This window comes from Denticeps clupeoides, chromosome 19 (genome assembly GCF_900700375.1).
Source record: "Denticeps clupeoides chromosome 19, fDenClu1.1, whole genome shotgun sequence".
In the NCBI taxonomy this organism is placed as follows: Eukaryota; Metazoa; Chordata; class Actinopteri; order Clupeiformes; family Denticipitidae; genus Denticeps; species Denticeps clupeoides.
Genome location: NC_041725.1, coordinates 17,326,402 through 17,346,953, shown reverse-complemented (window position 1 = coordinate 17,346,953; position 20,552 = coordinate 17,326,402). Strand labels below are relative to the sequence as shown.

At 48.4% G+C, this 20,552-nt stretch overlaps 1 protein-coding gene across 4 annotated transcripts in view; it reads left to right on the top strand.

Moving 5' to 3' along the window:
* The first annotated feature begins 712 nt into the window (after positions 1-712).
* Positions 713-20,552, top strand: part of LOC114768997 (cyclin-dependent kinase-like 5) — a 39,334-nt gene continuing 19,494 nt past the window's right edge. For 3 of the 4 annotated variants that reach the window (XM_028961637.1, XM_028961638.1, XM_028961635.1), the window contains exons 1-3: positions 713-821; positions 3,781-3,965; positions 11,889-11,923. In XM_028961637.1, coding sequence (XP_028817470.1) covers positions 3,902-3,965; positions 11,889-11,923 — 99 coding nt within the window. In that variant the 5' untranslated portion in view covers positions 713-821; positions 3,781-3,901. Of the gene's footprint in view, positions 822-3,780; positions 3,966-11,888; positions 11,924-12,512; positions 13,218-20,552 lie in introns of those variants that run through there. The other variant, XM_028961636.1, reaches the window with a different exon arrangement.

Genomic DNA, 20,552 nt, shown 5'->3' with positions numbered 1-20,552 from the left:
ACCGTGTGCTGTAGACATGATGAAAATCGAAAGCTACACTTCCCTTTGACGATATTTTTTATAACGTTATCTTTTATTTTTTTTGGTCTTTGGGCCTAAATTGAAGCCCACATTCTCCGAATAGAACTTTATTTGAAATAAATCTCACGACGTTGGTATGCGATTGACGCCTGGGGACATTTTTCAGACTCCAGAGTCAACACAAAACGCGACTCAACGCAAATATTAACCTTTGGCCTGACGCCCGCAAATAAAGAGAGAGAGAGCGGGAGAGAGGACCGCATCGCCAGCAGATGGCACGAGAACGCAACGATTAAACCGGAATCGCGACGATGATCGAACGTTAAATGCTGCTGCAGCGTCATCTGTCGAGGCCGATTTGCAAGGATAGAAAACGGCTGCAATCGCCGTGCATTTAATTTAAATACACGTAATTGCACGCTGTTGTTTAACAGGTGTAGTTTTAGCGTTTGAGAGTAAAAAACAACAAGGACATTTTATATTATGCACTTTGCGTAGTTCACGCAGCCCCCCTATGCGTTAAATTCCATTGCCAAAGAAAGCCCCGCCCACGTGATACACCCCCAGGTCCACCTGGACCTTGCCGCGCTCCGATTGGTTAAGAGGAAATGTGGGCGGACGCTTCAGGGGACAGACGGCCCGTCGATTGGACGAGAGCCGCGTCGCTCCGAGGCGCGTCGCTAATAGCCGCGCTAGGCTGTCAAGCGGAGGGGGTCTGGTTTCTGTTGCCGCCGTAATAAAACATATCGGCAGAGGAGGATGCGAGCGGGAGCCCGGGCGGTTAATTACGGAACGTTTCCGTGAGTACCGACACCGTCGCTACCCGCCTGCGGACGCCCGGGCGGCGGCTACGCGGCGCGCGTTTCACGTGCGCGCTCCGTGCCAGAAAACTCCGTGGATTTTTCGTTTCGTGGAGGTTCGCCCGTAACCTTGCGCAGGGCTCCGTGTGCACGCGTGTGTGCGTGTTTTAATTGCGCGGGCGGCGGCAGGAGGAGAGCTCCGAACGGTCGGCGCGGTAAAGGTCATGCGGAGGGCCACCGCGAGTTTCCGTGGGTGCGCCGCGGAGTTGGAGTCGCGCCTCGGTCTCGGGGGAGACCGCCGCCGTGGCGACTCGCAACTCTGCGCCAAGTTTCCGTCGCTCTCCCGACACCTACGCGCGATCGGCGGCGGCGGCTGCGGCTGCGTAAATCCCGGGGTTACAAGAGGGAACCGGGGGAAGAGCTGTGCGCACACCCTAAAAAAATTCCTTCCTTCTTACGGAATAATAAAATCGCGATGGTTGATTCTGGTAATTCTGTTAATTACCCCGATGGACCCGATTTGGAGCTGAGCCAATTAGATGGAATTATATATGATGGTCACGGCTATTCCATTCCTTTTTGCACTTTATTTTGTGCATTGAGGATGGCTATTTAATTGGATTTGGCGTCTGTTGCATTTCGAGAAAAAGTATAGAAAGTGCATGAAGGGTTCTAGAGGGGAGGACCGAACTCGGCCGTGCATGGCATGGTGAAATGAAATAATAAAAAAAAAAAATATTAAAAATCATCTGACTCAGTCCATTACCATGCGTGATTTATGCTGTTGTAGGACACAGACCGTAGACACGTGCGCTCCTGCGGCCGAGGCCTGTGGACGTGGAGGAAATTCGCCGCTCTGAGAAGAACGCCGCCCTGTCTGTTTAGGGTGACCCGAGGTAACCCTGACTGCGACCCTGGCCTGTAAACGCGGGCGCGGCCGTGGCCGGGCTCTCTTGTTCTCGGGTTTCCCTGCAGAAGGGCGAGGGATTGCCTCCCCAATCCTGTTTCCTCGCTGCCGATCCTGCGTCTCATCGCCGCTTTTTGCCGAAGCGCGGTTGCATTACGAATTTTTATCTTCTTCCGTTGACCTACAACGTCCGGTTCAGTCGTCCTGCAGCAACAAATTAAACTCATAATGTAGAAATAAGATTATGATCTGGAGATGGAAAAAAATGAATACAGGCATCAAGCGTCCTCGCGTCGTCAAGGAGCCCGTTTGTCCGCTAGACAATTTGACAGCGATTTTCCCCGCTCGGCCCGGTTCTATTATGCACTCCGACGTAAACGCGGAGATGACGGCGGAATGCTGGATTCGCTCCCGACAAACAAACGCGCCGATTATTGAGACGTGTGCATTCTGCTGATTCCTGCTGATTTAAAGGCCAATTCGTACGTTTTGTCCTCGTCCTGTGGACGGGGGGACCGGCCTGCCGCCAGGTTGGCCACCGTGGACGGACCCACGTAAACAGTTGTCCCACGTCTCTGAAGGCCTTCCTCGCTGCTGAGGTGACATCGGACTGCAGGTGCATGACAGGGACGTGAGTGTCACACACTGCTCCCTGTCATGGCTGCCCGCTGCTCACCAAGGGTGATGGTTAAATACAGAGGACACGTGGAAGTGAAGTGATTGTCACTTGTGATGCACAGCACACGGTGCACACAGGGAAATTTGTCCTCTGCATTTAACCCATCCCCCTGAGTGAGCAGTGGGCGGCCATGACAGGCGCCCGGGGAGCAGTGTGTGGGGACGGTGCTTTGCTTGCTCGGTGGCACCTTTGCGTATCGGGATTCGAACCGGCAACCTTCTGATTACGGGGCCGCTTCCTTAACCGCCAGGCCACCACAACGTTTCGCTGCGTCACCGTGTGCTGTGCTGCAGCGTTTCACAAAGACAATCACTGCAGTTTCACTGCTGTCATCATTATGCAAGGTTTTGTACAGTGGATCTCAGCAGATTACAGTGACCGAGTGAGAACTCATTTTTTACATTGACAATTTTTCATTTTATTTCCATCAGGGAATCTTTAATGCGCGGAAAATGAATCGAATCAGGAAAACTTAACAAGTGTCTGAATTTACTTCTCACGTGAAGCCGAGGCCTGTCATGGGCAGGGCGTGCCATGCTGTGCCAAGCACATGGCACCGAGAAGGCGGAGAGTTTCCCTGGAGGCGCCAAAGCTGTTGGAACTCTGGGCATCGGCACTCCAAGACAGACCGGGCGTCTTCAATTATGCAGGGGGGGGTTAAAAACCGAGTAAACACAACTGCGGGCTGTTCGAGGTTACGGTGGCATTACGGGGACGGTCGGCATGACCTGAGCTGGTTGAAGTGTCCTGGTGAGCCTTGGTTGGTGGTGATCTGCACGGATGAATTGGATTTTATCGTGTTTGGTGAAGTCATGGTAGTCGGCGAGAAGCTTCTCTTCCGGCCTCCCCGTAAACCGCGTTGATATTCAAAGCCAGCATGTGTCGATGCCCGGGTGTCGAGGGGTTAAACGGAATGGCCCGGCAGAGCTTCCTGCCTCGAGCGCAGTCTGGGAGGAGAGACGATGGGTTAATGAGCCGGGAACGTTTTCCGGGGTTAGTTCTAGCGGCCGACTTGCTGCGCCGCGGGAATACGTCTGGTCGGATAAGATCGGGGACGGGCGAATTAAGCCTTCGGACGGATTTTCTTATTCTGATGTATTTCGAGGGGCTGCTAGTCAAATGGACTACGTCTACATGGCGCCGTGATTTAACAGGCTCTTGGAAGCTTCCGGAGGGCAGGAGTAAAATGCGGTGAAGAGCTTTTGATTAAATTGTGGATTAAACTCTAAATGTATTTTTTTTTTTTTTTTTTTTTAAAACCCCACTTCCTGATTCCTCAGCTCCCAGTTCCAATTTGTCTGGAAGGCGGAGCTGCTTTGTTTCCCATTTGAATATTTTCCCCTCAACTCTTTTTGTGTGTGTTTGCTCCCCAGGCGAGGCTCACCTGCGGCGAGAATGTGGCGCGCGCCGCGCCCCTGTGCCTCCTCTAGCAAGGCTCCTCCCCCCCGCGTGTCCCGCTGACACGCCCCTTCACCCCTGAGGCCTTTCACCTTCATGAAGATTCCTGCTATCGGTGATGTGATGAATAAATTTGAAGTCCTTGGGATCGTGGGTGAAGGTGAGTGGCGTGAGCCAGATGGCGGGAACGTTCGGGGGCAATGCCGCTATTTATTCCTGCGGAGGGGCGGGGCCAGGAGTGTGGGACCTGTTTCAGGAAACGGCCGCGGCTTAGGAGCTGGACGCTGCGGAGGAACACCGGCGGAGTTGGTGCAATCTGCAGTCTTTCACACCGAGCTATAGGGGTCTTGCACAGGCTAAAAATATCGGAGTGTGTGTGTGTGTGTGTGTGTGTCGTGTCCTTCGGCTTCACTTCTGGCTAATGGGGAACAAAAACGCTGCCCGAAGCCCTGATTTCGCCGAAAGTCGCGCCTGCTGAGTGTTACCCCGTCCTCTTTCCGGTGACGATGTGTCACACGGGAGGACGTGGCATGTCGCAGTGTGCAGCGGGGTCATAATTACACCGCTCCGCTCTGCGTTAGTGGTGTTTGTTCCACGAATGGGAACCTGCTCTGTATTTTATTCGATTGAAACCAAGACCAAACTTTTTCACACTATTTCAGTGTGCAAGAATGTTTGCTGCGCGTTCGCCCAACAGGAAGTGGCTCCATTGTTAGTTATCTTGATGTAGGAGCGGAGGAACCAACCAGACCTTTTGGTTGGTGTGTAATTATTTCTGACACAGACGATGAATTTTAATGAACAAAGTGGGGAGGAGCCTGTATGCATGATTGACAGCTCTCACACGCCCTCCTTCCTCATTCTTTTTTTTATAGGTGTTGGTGGTCCCGTTTTAATGAATCTGAAGTCTCTTTCCGAAATTCAGCCTTGGTGCAGAATTACAAAGCATGAGAAACGGGAGTTAACCGTTCCCCTTATGATGTCATAAGGGGACAAATTCCAGATTCGACAGTCAAAACACTCTTTACACCACTCTTTTACACCACTAGCCACTGCAGGACCATAGACAGACTGGGGGAACTTGTATTGATGTTAAATCATCTCACAAAGTCACATTTTCATGATACCTTTAAAACCCCTTCTGTCACACGCCCAGGTGTAGTGCAGCATTCATCTCCGCCTTTTCCCTTCGTGCTCCTAATTCACCTTATACACAGGGTGTGTCAGTGGACGTCACAAACGCCACCACGCCCATTACCAACACCAGCGTACAGATTACCAGCACTTTAATTTAAGCGTTTTGATGTGGGAACTGGTGAAAGTGACATTAGTGAACATCTTATGCAGAGCTGGGGTAATATGACCCACAATGTTGTTTGCTAAACGATTCTGTCCCTTTTTGCCACGTGTGTCACAACTCGCACAATTCGTCCCCCAAACAGGAGATGCTTCAAGCCGCATCCTCACGAAATGCAGAAACACCTGTAACTTTAAGCCTCTCCTTCCTCCCTTACTTTCAGCTCACCTCTCAGAGGTGGCAGCCAGTATCTCACTGTACCCATTTCCCTCATATACACACACACACACACACACACACACACACTCGCACTCAGGCTCCGGTTTTCTTTGGTTTGCGCTTGAGAGCTATGAGTAATCATCATGACGACTGTGCTTGGTAAGGAAATTATTTATAGTTGAGCTGAAAGCCCTTTCACTTCTCCTGCGACGGGTCCTCTGCGGCAGGAGCCGGGGGCCCGGTGGCCATTCACCCATTCTGTATTGACCGCCTCCTCCACCACCATCTTAACGAAGCGGGGACGGTTCCCGTGTGTGTGTGTGTGTGTGTGAGTCCGGGCCCAGCGACGTGGAAGCAGATATTAGATCCGGCCACTCGCTTCCCTCGCTCCCGATAATTGGAGGAAGTGAAGTAGCAGAACGGCGTCGGATAATAAGGCCACCGAGCCCCCCCCGCCCCCGCGTGCCACCCCACCCCCACCCTCCCGGTGGCGGCCGCGCCGTTCTGACTCAGTGCTAATGGCCTCGCTGCCTGTCCTCATTCTAACGCGATTTAACAGCAAAATGCTCATCGGGTTCTCGTGCTGCATAGAACCAACAGACCAGTGGAACAGGCCGGCTGTGTGTGTGTGTGTCTGTGTGTGTCTGTGTGTGTGTGTGTGTGTGTGTGTGTGTGTGGTGTGTGTGAGTGACTACTGCTGCACTGTGATGGCTGCTTGGGTTTTTGGCCTGGCTACTAACAATCAATGAATTCATTTTACATTTTACATTTACATTTTACATTATTTATCAGACGCCCTTATCCAGAGCGACTTACAATCAGTAGTTACAGGGACAGTCCCACCCTGGAGACACTCAGGGTTAAGTGTCTTGCTCAGGGACACAATGGTAGTAAGTGGGATTCGAACCCGGGTCTTCTGGTTCATAGGCGAGTGTGTTACCCACTAGGCTACTACCACCCTATTCGGGTCGGTCTGGGTCCAAAGTAGCCAAAAATCCCCGGGAGGAACGACCCGGTGGCGGAGTAGAGCGCTGTGTCGTTTTACGGCATTTACCAGATGCCCTTATCCAGAGTGACTTACAATCAGTCGTTACAGGGACAGTCGTGTGTGTCCCCCCCGGAGACACTCAGGGTTAAGTGTCTTGCTCAGGGACACCATGGTAGTAAGTGGGGTTTGAACCTGGGTCTTCTGGTTCATAGGCGAGTGTGTTACCCGCTAGGCTACTACCACCCCGTAGTGACAGGGACAGTCCCCCCCCGGAGACACTCAGGGTTAAGTGTCCTGCTCAGGGACACGATGGTAGTAAGTGGGGTTTGAACCTGGGGCTTCTGGTTCATAGGCGAGTGTGTTACCCGCTAGGCCACTACCGCCCCTAACATTCCCGGCACCGGGGGGAGGGTTTCATAACTCCTGCATTACTGACGCTTGTCGCCAACTTGACGTCCTCAACTTTACAGCTGGACACTAACGGAGATGCCAGCTGGCACCCGGGCAGCGATGCCAGGGGTCAGTCCAGACAAACTGTTCCTTCCCTTTTCCACAGATGCACGATTGGCCATCATGTCTATAAATATTGGAATTACTTTTGAAGGGGTGTGTGTGCATTAATGCGGTGTGCTAATGAATAGAAAATCCCATAAATATTTGTACCAGTAAATTGTAGACTTTTCTGGTTTTGTAATTGAACGCTTCTTATTGAAGGTCTGACATTTTCTTTTGCTGGTTTTTATTATTTGGATCTATTTATTTTATATGAATACCAAAAACGGCCCTTTCCGCGGTGAGCGGGACTCTTTCTAATTTAGTGCAGGGAGGAGAGGAGAACCTGAAGCTCTGGGATCATTTCGGAAACAGGACGCTTTGGGTGAGACGTTCTCATCGGCTGTGAAGGCAGAGTGCTTCTGCATGACCAGGCCTCGGCTCTCGGCCAACGAGACGCCTTCTTTCCACTTCATTTTTCCAGCCCTGTAGAGCTCTGTGGATCTCTGGCTTCACAGTGTCTCCTTTTCGTATCGTTCGTGAAGATTTTGTCTGCGATGTCAGAAGATTCGATGATACGTTTCCAGACGCCCCATCTTATTCTCTGGTTATCTGCAGGGGTTCCCTTTGCGTCTTCCGTCCCCTTTAGTGCCGAGTTGTTTATGGGTCAGGGCATCTTGGGAAATCCGGAGTTGAATGAATTATTTTGTAGGTAAGAGTGGAGATGGGAAAGCTGTGTTCCGCTTTTTAAAACGTCCCACCCACAGATACAGCCGCCCAGCAGGACACCACACTTAATCATATAAGAAGTGAAATCGCAGTTCACTTTTACAATACGCTCATCACAAAAGCCTGCGATTATTTTAACACATAATTATTATTTTTTTTTTTTTGCATCACGCTTGTTGTATCGAGCTATCGGAGACGAGGGCTCGGGGCACAAGTGCGGCTGGAGTGGGAGTCCAATGGCCAATCAAAAAGCGTGGTCATTGGAAGAGACAGTCGACGTGAGGTACGATCAATCCAAATGGCTTGCAACAAACGCGACACAAGATCGATTAATGAGTTCGCTGGCTGAAGCACTTCTGGGTCTGTGAGTCCGGGGGTTTTGGTGACCCCCCCTCCCCCTCATGTCTCATTGCAGGCTGCAGGATGGTTAGCCCCGCCCACTCATACTTGATTGGTCAAATTCCTCTCTCAGATCCTGATTCGTTTACCGTTTTCTCCACCCACTCCAGTCCCTCAGCACTGCTCCCCCTTACTATATCAGACCGACCAGTGTCTTCTGTGGAGACCTTCACGTTCCACCATGTCCCAGGACCTGACGTGGGAGACCATCTCCTCCATCCTAAAAAAAGGACCCAGCAGAGGATTGAGGCAACTGAGGAAGTCCAGCCTTCCACAGGAGCTGCTGATCCAGTTCTACACCTCAGTCATTGAGTCCATCCTGTGCTCCTCCTTCACAGTCTGGTATGGAGCAGCCACTAAACAGCACAGGGACAGACAAGATCATTGGTGCCCCCCTGCCCTCCATCCATGACCTGTCAAAAAACAGAAAAAAAACTGAACTCTATGTAAACTTGTTGCATTGTTTCTGTAATCTGTGTTTTTTCTGTATATGAGGTTTAATATATTACTATATTGTTTTGTACTGTTGTGCTTGAGAGACGCCATCGACCTTAATCAAATTCCTTGTATGTGTTCACTCACATCCTTGGCCAATAAACGTAATTTTGACTTTTTTTCCTGTTGAATTGCTTTATTGGATGGTTTTGTATTTCTGTAATGTAATTGCGTGTTATTTTAAGCCCACATGGCCTCTATAACCATATGTAAATAGTTTTTTTTTTTTTTTTTTTTTACGCACTACTTATAAACAATTAAGCAAGTGTGAATTATCTTTTACCAAATCAAGTATGTATCAACCAGTTTTTTTTTTATTAATGAGCTTATTCCTTGATTTAGAAAAGATTTTGTATATCTTTCAAGACACCGGCAGGGTATTCTGACGTGTTCAAAAAGGCCAAAGTTTTCCATTGGTGGAAAGATTTATGGGCGGGGCTGGCCATGGGCATGGCTGACCGCTTCTCGCCATGACACGAGCTGATGGTGTAAATGTGTGCGAGACACATAATTAAATTAATTATGTGTCAATTAAAATGTAAAATATATACATGCTTTGTTTTGTTGCTGAAATTGGTAATGCTAGTAAAGGTGTTAGTAATGGTTTATAAAGACCCTTGTATGAACAATCAGAGGATTTTGTCCGATGTTATGAAATAATACTGATAATGAATAATCAGTTAATTCCAGTGTGCAATTTTTTTTTTTTGACATGTTTATTCAGTATTTACAGATAGATGTACAATCACTTTAAGGTATTGTGACTTGAATTTCACTTCAAAAATACAGAAACAACTTAAGCAATAAAAACAAATCCATAAATAAAAAGAATACACACATTTTTTTTAAAAACATGTCATTTATAACAAACACACATATACACACACACACGAAAAACCCCAACAGAACAGTGTGCAAATTTTATTCACATTTTATTCACTCCGGGGCTCTTTTTTGCGAGATCATGAAGCCATCTGAACTGAGCCCTGGACAACCTCTTTCGTATCCTCGATCAGCAGGAACAATCCGGACTCGTGGGGAGGGGAGCTCACCGAAGACTGTACTTTCTGTAATCGGTGACGTGGGCGAGCGCGAGCAGAGAGGATTGTGGGCCACAGAGTGCTCCTTTGTTGTGTGGTGTCACAATACCCACACTGTGTTCACACTTACACGCTTGTGTACTTGCCGCGGACGTTCTCGAGTACGGAACGTGTTCCACTCTCTCAGAGAGCTTCTTATTCATGCCCCCCCCCCCACATTCCTATTCCTAGTCTGTGGAGTTACTGTGTGACCTTGTTCTGACACTGAAAAGTCTCTGTACAGGTCTACGTTTCAGGCCCTTTTGTGTTACAGCAGCAGGTAGGAGGCTGCGCCAGCCCTGCATGCTAATTTCTGGAGATGCTCCTCGGAGCCGAACCCCAGGGGACGGGCTCAGTGCCAGAGCTGATGGCACCGTGGCCACCGGGCCATGCCAACGGATGCTAAGTGGCCCAGTTTGCACACGAGCTCCCTCGTGCGCGGACACACCCGGGTTCTAGCTGTGTTCTAATGCGTTCCGATCACCCTGCCCCGCCCCAGCTGAAGGTTTCATTCATCTAAACTAACCGCCAACGTTATTAGAAACATGCTGCTCATTATGGTCTAAAGCATCACTTTTCACATTTCTTAATTCTGAGGACCGATAGATATTATACATTATATATAGATATTATTACTATGCCTATAAATAAGAATATTTGTGTTTTTATTTTATTTTACTGTATTATTCTATAATCAGTTTCTGAACGTGGACAAAACAAAGGACTTTAGAAGAGAACAGAGGGATAACTGCCCACTGAACATTGACAGATCTTGTGTGACATTCCTCTGAGAAACCTCTCCTAGACTCTCAACACCGGCTCAACAGCCAAGAAAGCCCAGCAGCATCTCTACTTCCTGCGGAGGCTGATGAAGGCCCATCTCCCACCACCCATCCTCACCACCTTCTATAGAGGGACCATTGAGAGCATTCTGACCAGCTGCATCACTGTCTGGTTTGGGAACTGCACCACATCGGACCGCAAGACCCTACAGCGGATAGTGAGGACAGCTGAGAAGATCATCAGAGACTTTCTTCTCTCCACAACAGACATTTACCACACACGCTGCTTCCTGAAAGCCACCAGTCTTGTGAAGGACTCTACACACCCCTCACATGGACTCTTCACCCTCCTAGTATCCAGAAGCATTCGTCCCTGACTGCCAGTCTCTGCAACAGCTTGATCCCACAGGCCACCAGACACCTGAACACTCAGGGACTTTCGTCTTTGGACTGACAAACACACTCTTCCTCTGTTATATTGAGTAATATTATCTATTGTTCCATTTTGTACAGCAGTATTTGCACTATTTTTACTTTGCACATTTATTATTCATTTCACTAGTTTATCTCTGTCTGGCTCGTTGTTGTCTACAGGTTTTTTGTTGAATGTTACTCTTGCACAGCTTGCGTCCCCTGTTCGCACCTTATTTATTCTGTGTCACCAGAAAGCTCAACCTCGACTGGAACATAAATCACAACCACATGGTGTCCCGAAAACATATATAAACTTATCATTATAGAGTCGTGCATGGGTCTGATTTTTCCAATATAATATTATAACCGCATCATAACCTTTTTGTATTAGTAATGCAAATAAAATTGTACACTCGACCCACCCTGCTACGAATAAAAGCGAAACCAAATGAAAACCAGTTTATTTGCCAGGCCAAATGACCATTAATATACGCAACTTTGATTTCAAATTCAAATTTTATTTGTCACATACACAGTCATACACGGTATGATACGCAGTGAAATGCTTTAGCGACTGATACTGAACACAGTATTGCAAATGTTGCAAGTATACAATGAACCAATATGCAAATATTGCAAACATAACCAAATATTACACTTTTATGTCTTTAACATAAAACATAAAATATGTGTAACAGGTAGGGTGAAGGTGTGCAAATGAGTGAAAAAGTAAAGTGAAAGGTTTGTGTTCTTCACTTTATCAACTGGTTTTCTTTATAACTCCTCAGGATCTGGTGCCAGAAACTTTTTGTGTCTGTTATAAAATGACCCCTGACCCTGAATGTAGTGTCGTATGTTTATATCTGGATCTCCGGGGTGAACATGGTCTCCCTTTTTTCTGGTTTATGAATGTCGCGTTAGTCACCGGAGGTGACGGTGGGGTGTGAATTTGTGATTCGGTGTCACGTCCTCTACGTCGGTCAGATCTCATTTATTGCACGCACTCGACCCACCTCAAGTTTTTTGCCCCCCCCCCCCCCCCCCCCACCCCACCCCCCCACCCTGGTGTGCCCACGACATGCTGCTCTACAAAATTGAGTGCGAACGTTCTCGCCATGTCGTCTGATTTGCATGAAAATGATGATGAAGATGATGATTCTCTCTGTTTCTTCTCTGTCTTCTTTCTCAGGGGCCTATGGGGTAGTCCTGAAGTGTCGACACAAGGTAAGAGCCGCATTTCTGTTACTCCCCATGTGGAATTCTGGGTAGGATGGGCTGTAACCCTGTTATACCAGCTGTGATCCTTTATGTAGAGCCAAACGACGTGTTTTTCGACTGATGAACATGCCGGCGTTCTGTCTAGAACGCACTGTAGCTGCTCACTCATTACTGAATTCAAGTAATATGAATTGTTCCAATGGGGACCAATGATAAAGCTTTAACTCTCTAACTTCAGAAATGACCCTGCAGCTCTATTTTTATGTAATAATAACTACTGTATTATATATGTATTATACTAGTATATGTCTTCTTTTTTTATAGACAGTATTTAAGATTCCACTCAGGGACTCAGGGACTGCACCTAATTTTGATGAACTTGTTGCAATGACAATAAAGATATTCTGATTCTGATGCAATATCACTTCTGGGTCTGGGTGAAGGCTTGATTTTGACTAATGTACATGAGTGCCTGAACACCCACGGTGACGAGTGGAAGCGTGCAGAGCTCATGATCCCTCATCCTCTGTCTATAGGTGTTTATGTATTATAGACATATGATTTATAGATTGGAATGTGTGTTCAAAATGGGTGCTGCATGCTTGCTGCTCAGCACCTGCCGCTTCCTCGCGAGGGTTGGTTGGATTGTTATGGGCGTCGGCCCATCTTTGATAATCCTGGCAAGGTTAAGTGTGAACGTGCGGGGATAATCTCTCAACAACGTTGCGTAATAATGCTGCGGATTACCGTTAATCAGAATCTTTTTCATTTGGGGGATATTAATTTTGGCTTTATTTATGAAAATTAAAACGTTCCAGAATTGGATCAAATCTGGAAGCCCTGTGTGTTCTTTGCTCTGATTTTCATGCTCAGTGTCGCCTCCAAACAACATTAAGCTTCCGGTGGAGACCTTCATATTTGGTCGCAAGCTTCACCCAACGTTGAGCTGATGCAGGGCAGGGCCATGTGGACGGGTTTATTTATAATTCTTCACGTCACCAGAGCCCCCCTCCCTCAACCGAGGCAGATGGCCACTCAGATCCACGTTCTCCTGCTCGCTGTGCCCAGCAGCCTTCAGGAAGGACCGCTGCTCCTCGCCGGCTGGGCCCTGGATCTCCTCCGTCCAGCCAGGCCTCATCGTTGCTTTACATGTTCTCGTGTGGCGTGTTGCTCTGCCTCCCAGAAGAGAACGGGGGTCAATGGGATTTATTGGTGAATGAAGGCGGCCGCAGGGGGCGCCGATCGACCCGTTTCCACTCGTGACTGGGTGAATGTATCAGGCCCCATTAGGGATGTAACGGTGCGTTCAACTTTCCATTCAATACCATTCACAAATTGTAGGTTTTCTCACAATTTTCTTACCAAAAAGATAATTTACCATAATGGTAACTGAAACTGACTACACAAATTAAACTAAAATGTCTTCCGGTAAATAGCTTTGGTGAAAGGAGGGCGAAACTCGCCCTCAGACATTTATTTAGATTTTTAGCCGATTCACGGTGTGTCGTTATATTCTCAGTGCTAATAAAATAAAGCCAAACTTGTCCTCTGTCATTCATAATATAATAGACATGGTGGTTATGGTTGGCAAACACCACCAAATGACCAATCTGATAGGATTATCACTGTCGTAATATTTAAAAAGCCCCGAGCCTGGCACTAGACACACAGTCATCTTTTCTGAACTCCCTCGCTCCCCCCTTCTGTTTAAACTGACGCCGCTCTGTTGCCACTGGAGCTTCGTCTTCATCTGAGCTATTGCTGGAACAATAACTTCAGTTAAAGGTCAAACTCGGCGTCATTTGACAAAAGCAGCGGAAAGTTAAAGTTGTGGAAATGAATAATTCTGATTAGGCCTCTTTGTCTTGACAGCTTGCTCTGTATTTCTGAACTCGGATGGCGCAGTGCCGGTTGCTGGATGTTCAGGAAACACCATCTACGCCTCTTTCTACGCGCTAAACGTGTTAAAATAAATGTCAACATTTGAGAGTGGGCGTGTCTGCTATGCGGGGGGCGCGCACGAGCGTTAACCGATTGTCGTTTCTCCGTTTGCAACAATATAGTCGCAACTCGACTGGTTGGCTAATTGATTTGCATACACGGATTTGATTGGCCGTTGCTTGAAGTCAGTGGGAAGCGCCTCTGTTTACGCCTTCAGCAACACATTACAGTAAACTTTAGTCTTACAGATTAATCATGATTAATTGTGATCATTTTTTAGTTGTGAGTAAAAAGTCACGTTTTTGTTGATTGACCGCCTTATTTTTACATTTACATTTACGGCATTTACCAGACGCCCTTATCCAGAGCGACTTACAATCAGTAGTTACAGGGACAGTCCCCCCCTGGAGCAATTTAGGGTTAAGTGTCTTGCTCAGGGACACGATGGTAGTAAGCGGGATTTGAACCCGGGTCTTCTGGTTCATAGGTGAGTGTGTTACCCACTAGGCTACTACCTCCCTATTTTTTAATCAGTGATGAATTTGCTGCCCCTACTGCTGAGGTCGGGACATCACCTTGCTCACGGGGACCTCGGTGGCACCTTGTCCTCTCCCGATCCGGACATGGTGGTACTTTCAGGTTCTCCAGCGTTGTCCACATTCACCCTCAACTGATCTACTTTCTGTTCGGCTGCTGCTCGGCCGTCTCTACTGCCCTGACAGGCCCGAATTCTCCGGCCCACAGTTTATCGAAGGGAAATTCTTCAGATGTGGGACCCTTATTGCCGCGCATCTCTCACTGTGACTGTAATAAACCTCACACACCTCCACGCCAGCGTTCCTCATATTACTGACTCTCTTGGAAAATGAAATGAATCAGACGAGCGAATGATATTTTGTGGGCGTGGATCAGTGCCGTCTGCCACGGCGAGTGCGTGGCGATTGTGAGCGAGACCCGGAGAGAGGTTCTGGTTTCGGCGCCTGTAATTACTCTCCTTTCTAATTCGCGCGGCGATCGGGCCGAGGGCCATCTCCCCAAGCAGCTGCATGCGCCAGGCTGTCCATTAGCGCCCAGCTGCAGCGGCACAATGCAGCCTGGACCTCAGCCGCCATTTATCCGCCGTATTTATAGCCCCGCATTGTACGTGTCACATTTGACTGATGCTCCGTCCTGTTCCATTTTTCCTGGAACCAGCATTATGAGCTGTGTGTGTGTGTGTGTGTTTCGTTTTACGAACTTGCACTCACTGTACGTCCTCCCAAACAGTGCAGAGACTAAGGAAATTAGATCTTTCTGCTCAGCCTCAACCCCAGTGGCACTGGGGCCATTTCTAGTCCCCAAGTTCCGACACAGAAGTCGGACACTGTCTCTTCCGGACGCGTCAGGCCTGCGCGTTCGATCCCATTAGCGCTGACCCACACCTCGTCCGTCCAGCTCCCAGGCATGACCGCACCACGCAGCAGTGCCGTGGGAAGCCAATTATGTTTCACAAGGGATCCAGGGCGACCCGTGAAGGAGCAGCGATGCTACAGCTGCCAGGAACCAATGTCAGGGATGAGACAGGATGGCAAAACACTCACCCAACGTTCCAGTAACGTTCCTTGTTTAGTCCACAGCGCCTTTGTTATGTTCACTGCATAGTATAAGTAATGCACGTGTCACATGTGACGTCAGATGCCTCTCCGACGGTCAGTCCACCACGTCCTCTTCTCCCAGTAACGAAGGAGTAGAAAATCACATGCACCCTTCGTAGAGAGAGTAATTCATTTTTATAATTTGAACCCCTTTTAGTCCTCAAAAATGTATGTAGATGTTTTAGCCGATTCACTGTCCATCTTTAATCCCTAGTGCCATTAGCATAATTAATCCCAGTTTTTGCTGCATTGTTCATATCTACACGAATATGAACAGAAGGCATGACCTGGTGTTCCTCTTGTCCGAACGTCAGTATGTACGAATTTCCCTCTTTTATTTACCGGAAAACAGGCTGTTTGTGCAGTTTAATGTATAATTTTATTCTGTAACAGAATTAGTGTGTATTTGTTAAGACCCGCCCACCGCTGGCATCATCATCACTTGTGTGGTTGTCCAACCCCCTCACCACAGAAAGCTTCAAGAGGCTGGCTGGAGGAAAACCGCTTAATTACCGAGCCGCACGTTAATGTCAGTAATGCTAACAGCGTTGTAACCATGGAAACAGTCAATGGTTAGGTTAACCGTTACAGAAAAATTACTTTTCTTCTGTAACACCATTATTTTAACACCATTAAGATCACCATGTTGCACAGGTGACCTGACCGACTCCGTCCGGCTTCAGGTTGGCATTTATGTTGGTGAAATGACAATTAACAGTTCGCTAAGACGTTTTGCATTCGTAATGTTTGGTGTTTTGAAGCCACTTTGACGTGGCTGTTTGTGTCTGGGACTTTTAAAAGTTTACCGGCATCACCCTGCGCCGCTGTCGCACTGTACACAATCCGTGACCCCGACATGTGGGGGCCCGCAGGAGAAGATCTGGAATGTCTGGCTCGTCTGGTCGACGGTGTGTCATTATCAGAAGTGGGCTGGTTTCTTGTCATGCTAAATTGAAAAGAACACACAGGAGGAGGAGTCCGACCCGCCTGTGTAATGATCTGACCACTGGACATAACTGGCTGGGGGGGGGTAATGACATGTGCCGTGTTTGTCTGAAAATGGCCTTTTAGTACCAGCGCTGGCCTTGACTGGTGCAGCCGTATGAGGATTGGACACATGTAATATAGAAGAGGAAAATATACAGAAATGGACCAGTGGTTATTCTCATGATAATAACCTGAGAAGGTCTTTTAATGTGATGATTCCACGTTTCAGGTCTTCAGCTTCCGTTTCATTAGCTGAAAGTGCCGACACTGCACTGCCCGACTGCAATGTAATAAATCAAAGCAGCAAGCCCAACGCGTTCCCCCAGCGTTTTTTCGGTGTTGTGGGGGGGTTTGAGGGGGCGGGAAGATAGACGCGTTGTTTGTCCACAAACCTGCTGAGGCGGTGAGGGACCAGTCACAGTGCGAGTCTCTGTGTGTCAAGGGGAAGGGGAGCTGACGTCGTTTTATTAACGCATTCCAAGCATCTCTTGCGACTCCATTGTCAGCTCAGGTCACCGGGTCGCATCAGACTTAATTACGGTCACTGTTGCGGGGTGTTAATTTTTTCTCGTTCGTGTGTAAACGCCACCTCGGGTCATTTCAGACCCGGCTGTGGTCTCCGGGGGGGGTGAGAATCTGAGAATCGTTGTTGTCGGTAGCAGGTCAGATTTTTTTATTTTTTTTTTATGACCCCTGACCTCTCCGTCAGCTCCTCTCGCACTCAGAGTAATGTGATCTGAGTGCCAGCGATCCCCGGAGTGTCCCTGCCTGGTGTCTGTTCATTTGCAGGCGCTGTTGTGGGTGGAGCTCCAGTGGGTCCTACAGCTGAAGATGTCCTGCAGACACCATCCTCTGTCTTCCTAAAAGTCTTTAGTCCTAAGAGCATGCACTTAAACTGTTTTTCTCCAGAACAATAAAAGTTCTATGAGGTCTGGCCTCGCGTCCACGTGGAGACGGTGTTTCAGGGGACCCAGAACGATTCCTTTCTGTAAACAGTGCTTGGGACATTCTCTGTGTCTCCGTGTGGATAGCAGCATTTCAGATAATGCTCTCTTGCGGATGCATGTTTTTCGGAAAAACGAAAACCCGTTCTCGTGTGGACAGGGCCTGTGCAGCCTGTGATGGGCATGGTGACTTGCGGTCATGTGACTTGTCCCCAGTTTCCTTTTCGCGAGAGCGTAATATAGTAAAAGCTTAGCTAATGAGACAGTGTCCCACATCTGTCGGGGTTCGATCGATTCAGAGGCGACTTGCTGCAGCTCAGTAAAGTGAAGTGATTGTCACATGTGATACACAGCAGCACAGCACACGGTGCACACAGTGAAATTTGTCCTCTGCATTTAACCCATCACCCTGAGTGAGCAGTGGGCAGCCATGACAGGTGCCCGGGGAGCAGTGTGTGGGGACGGTGCTTTGCTCAGTGGCACCTTGGCGGATCGGGATTCGAACCGGCAACCTTCTGATTACGGGGCCGCTTCCTTAACCGCTAGGCCACCACTAACCCGTTAAAGGCCACCACTGCCCCAGGAAGTTTCAATATTAGCTTGTGGCATTTGCTTCACCAGAGGGAAATTCCCGGGAGGAATTATCGCAGCTGTATGCCGAGCCCCATTCATAACTGAATACACAATTGCGCTGCTCAGCGTGTCAGTTACAGGCAGCAGGAAAGTGTTTACCGAGCTGCCGCATCGCAAGTCGGACGGGGTGTCAGAGCAGAAACCGGCCCATTAGGCTCGTAAATGGCGGTGCTGAGGGTGTGCGGCATGATGGGTAATACTGTGCAACTTCAACAGTCAGGTACGCTGCACAGCAATGAATTTCCATAAACAATGGGTTCGTCGGTTTTACATTACTCACCGCCAAATACACAACCGCAACACGGGACGTGTCTGACTGCAGCTCCAAGTCAGAGAATTTATTCATAAGGCAGCTTTCACATTTATTATGGTGGGCCAATTCTGTATCGTTGTCATACTGGGGGTGTTTACTGTACTGTACTGTAATGTTTTGTTGTGTTCAGATGTTGTTGTTCTTTACTGTACTGTTGACATATTTGGTTGTGTGCAGTTGGATTGTGAATGTTTAGATGTTAAGGTGTGTTCTGTGCTGTGTTTGATTGTGTAGTGATATTATGTTGTAGGTTTGTGTTGAGTTGTGGTGTATTTGTGATTGTTGTATTGGGATGTGTTGTGATATTGTATTGTAGGGTTGTGATGATGTTGGAGTGTATGCTGTGTTGTGATGGGTTCTGGTGTGTTTAACATGGTTGTATCGTATCGTGTTGTGGGGTTGTCACTTGTGATACACAGCAGCACAGCACACGACGAACACAATGAAATTTGTACTCTGCATTTATCCCATCACCCTGAGTGAGCAGTGGGCAGCCATGACAGGCGCCCGGGGAGCAGAGTGTGGGGACGGTACTTTGCTCAGTGGCACCTCAGTGGCACCTTGGCGGATCGGGATTCGAACCAGCAACCTTCTGATTACGGGGCCACCACTGCCCCCTGGTTATGATGGTTGTATCATGTTGTGTTGTAGGGGTGTGATGATGTTGGAGTGTATGCTGTGTTGTGATGGGTTGTGGTGTGTTTATGATGATTGTATCGTGTTGTGTGGTAGGGTTGTGATGATGTTGGAGTGTGTGCTGTGTTGTGATGGGTTGTGGTGTGTTTATGATGATTGTATCGTGTTGTGTGGTAGGGTTGTGATGATGTTGGAGTGTGTGCTGTACGGTTGTGATTGGGTTGTGGTGTATTTGTGATTGTTGTATCGGGTTGTGATGTGATATCATGTTGTAGGGTTGTGATGATATTGGATTGTGTGCTGTTGGGTTGTGATGATGTTGGAGTGTGTGCTGTTGGGTTGTGATGATGTTTGAGTGTGTGCTGTAGGGTTGTGATTGGGTTGTGGTGTATTTGTGATTGTTGTATCGGGTTGTGATGTGATATCATGTTGTAGGGTTGTGATGATATTGGATTGTGTGCTGTTGGGTTGTGATGATGTTGGAGTGTGTGCTGTTGGGTTGTGATGATGTTGGAGTGTGTGCTGTAGGGTTGTGATTGGGTTGTGGTGTATTTGTGATTGTTGTATCGGGTTGTGATGTGATATCATGTTGTATGGTTGTGATGATGTTGGAGTGTGTGCTATAGGGTTGTGATGATGTTGGAGTGTGTGCTGTTGGGTTGTGATTGGGTTGTGGTGTATTTGTGATTGTTGTATCGGGTTGTGTTGTGATATCATGTTGTATGGTTGTGCTGTATGGGGTTGTGTTGTAATGTTGTTTCATCTGTACGGAGGCTGTATGGAGGGGGGGTTTCTGCCGCGTTTTGTTCATTTCCAGGCTCCGCTGTCCGCATCGTGCCTCTGGGTGTTGGAGTTTTGGGTGGGCGACAGTCTGAACCCACGCTGTGTGGCAGCGTTTATGTGACACCAACAAACATCCAGAATAAACTCACAAAGTGCTCGTGTTGTTGTCGTCTCCTACAGAGAGGAGGATCTGTGGAGTTGTGATAACCCGGGCTGTGGCGCATTGTTATCCCTGCAACGGCGATCAGTTCTCCTCATTATCCCGGTGATCCAGCGCTTTACTGTGATGTTCAGTTGCCGGGAGGTACGCTGGTGACTAGATGTTATCTCTGGTCCTTCGAGGTCCTTTTTTATTTTCTCCAGCTAAATGAAAGTGGGACAACAGAAGGAAAAAAGGCTTGTGCGCGGTACGGCACGAAATAGGTCACCTTGAGTACAACGCTTCCCGGCGAAGGCCTGTGGAGAAGGCGATAAGCGCGAGAGCGGCGGAGAGCGATCTGTGACGTCCCCTGACAGACACACTTTATTTTAGCTCTCTGGTCTGAACAGCCATCGCTGAACACGCTCAGTCCCGCCTCCGCATTTCCCCCCCATTGGGGGGGTGGGGGGGGTGGGGGGGGGTGAAGAAGAGTGAAATCTAGGACACGTTTTTCATGGCGCGCCGTTCAGAATGGCCATCGGACTCGGCCCGTTGTGCATCGTGGCGCAACTTCTGAAGTTCTACGCGGGTACCAGATCACTGGCCACGATCCTGCCTTTCCCGC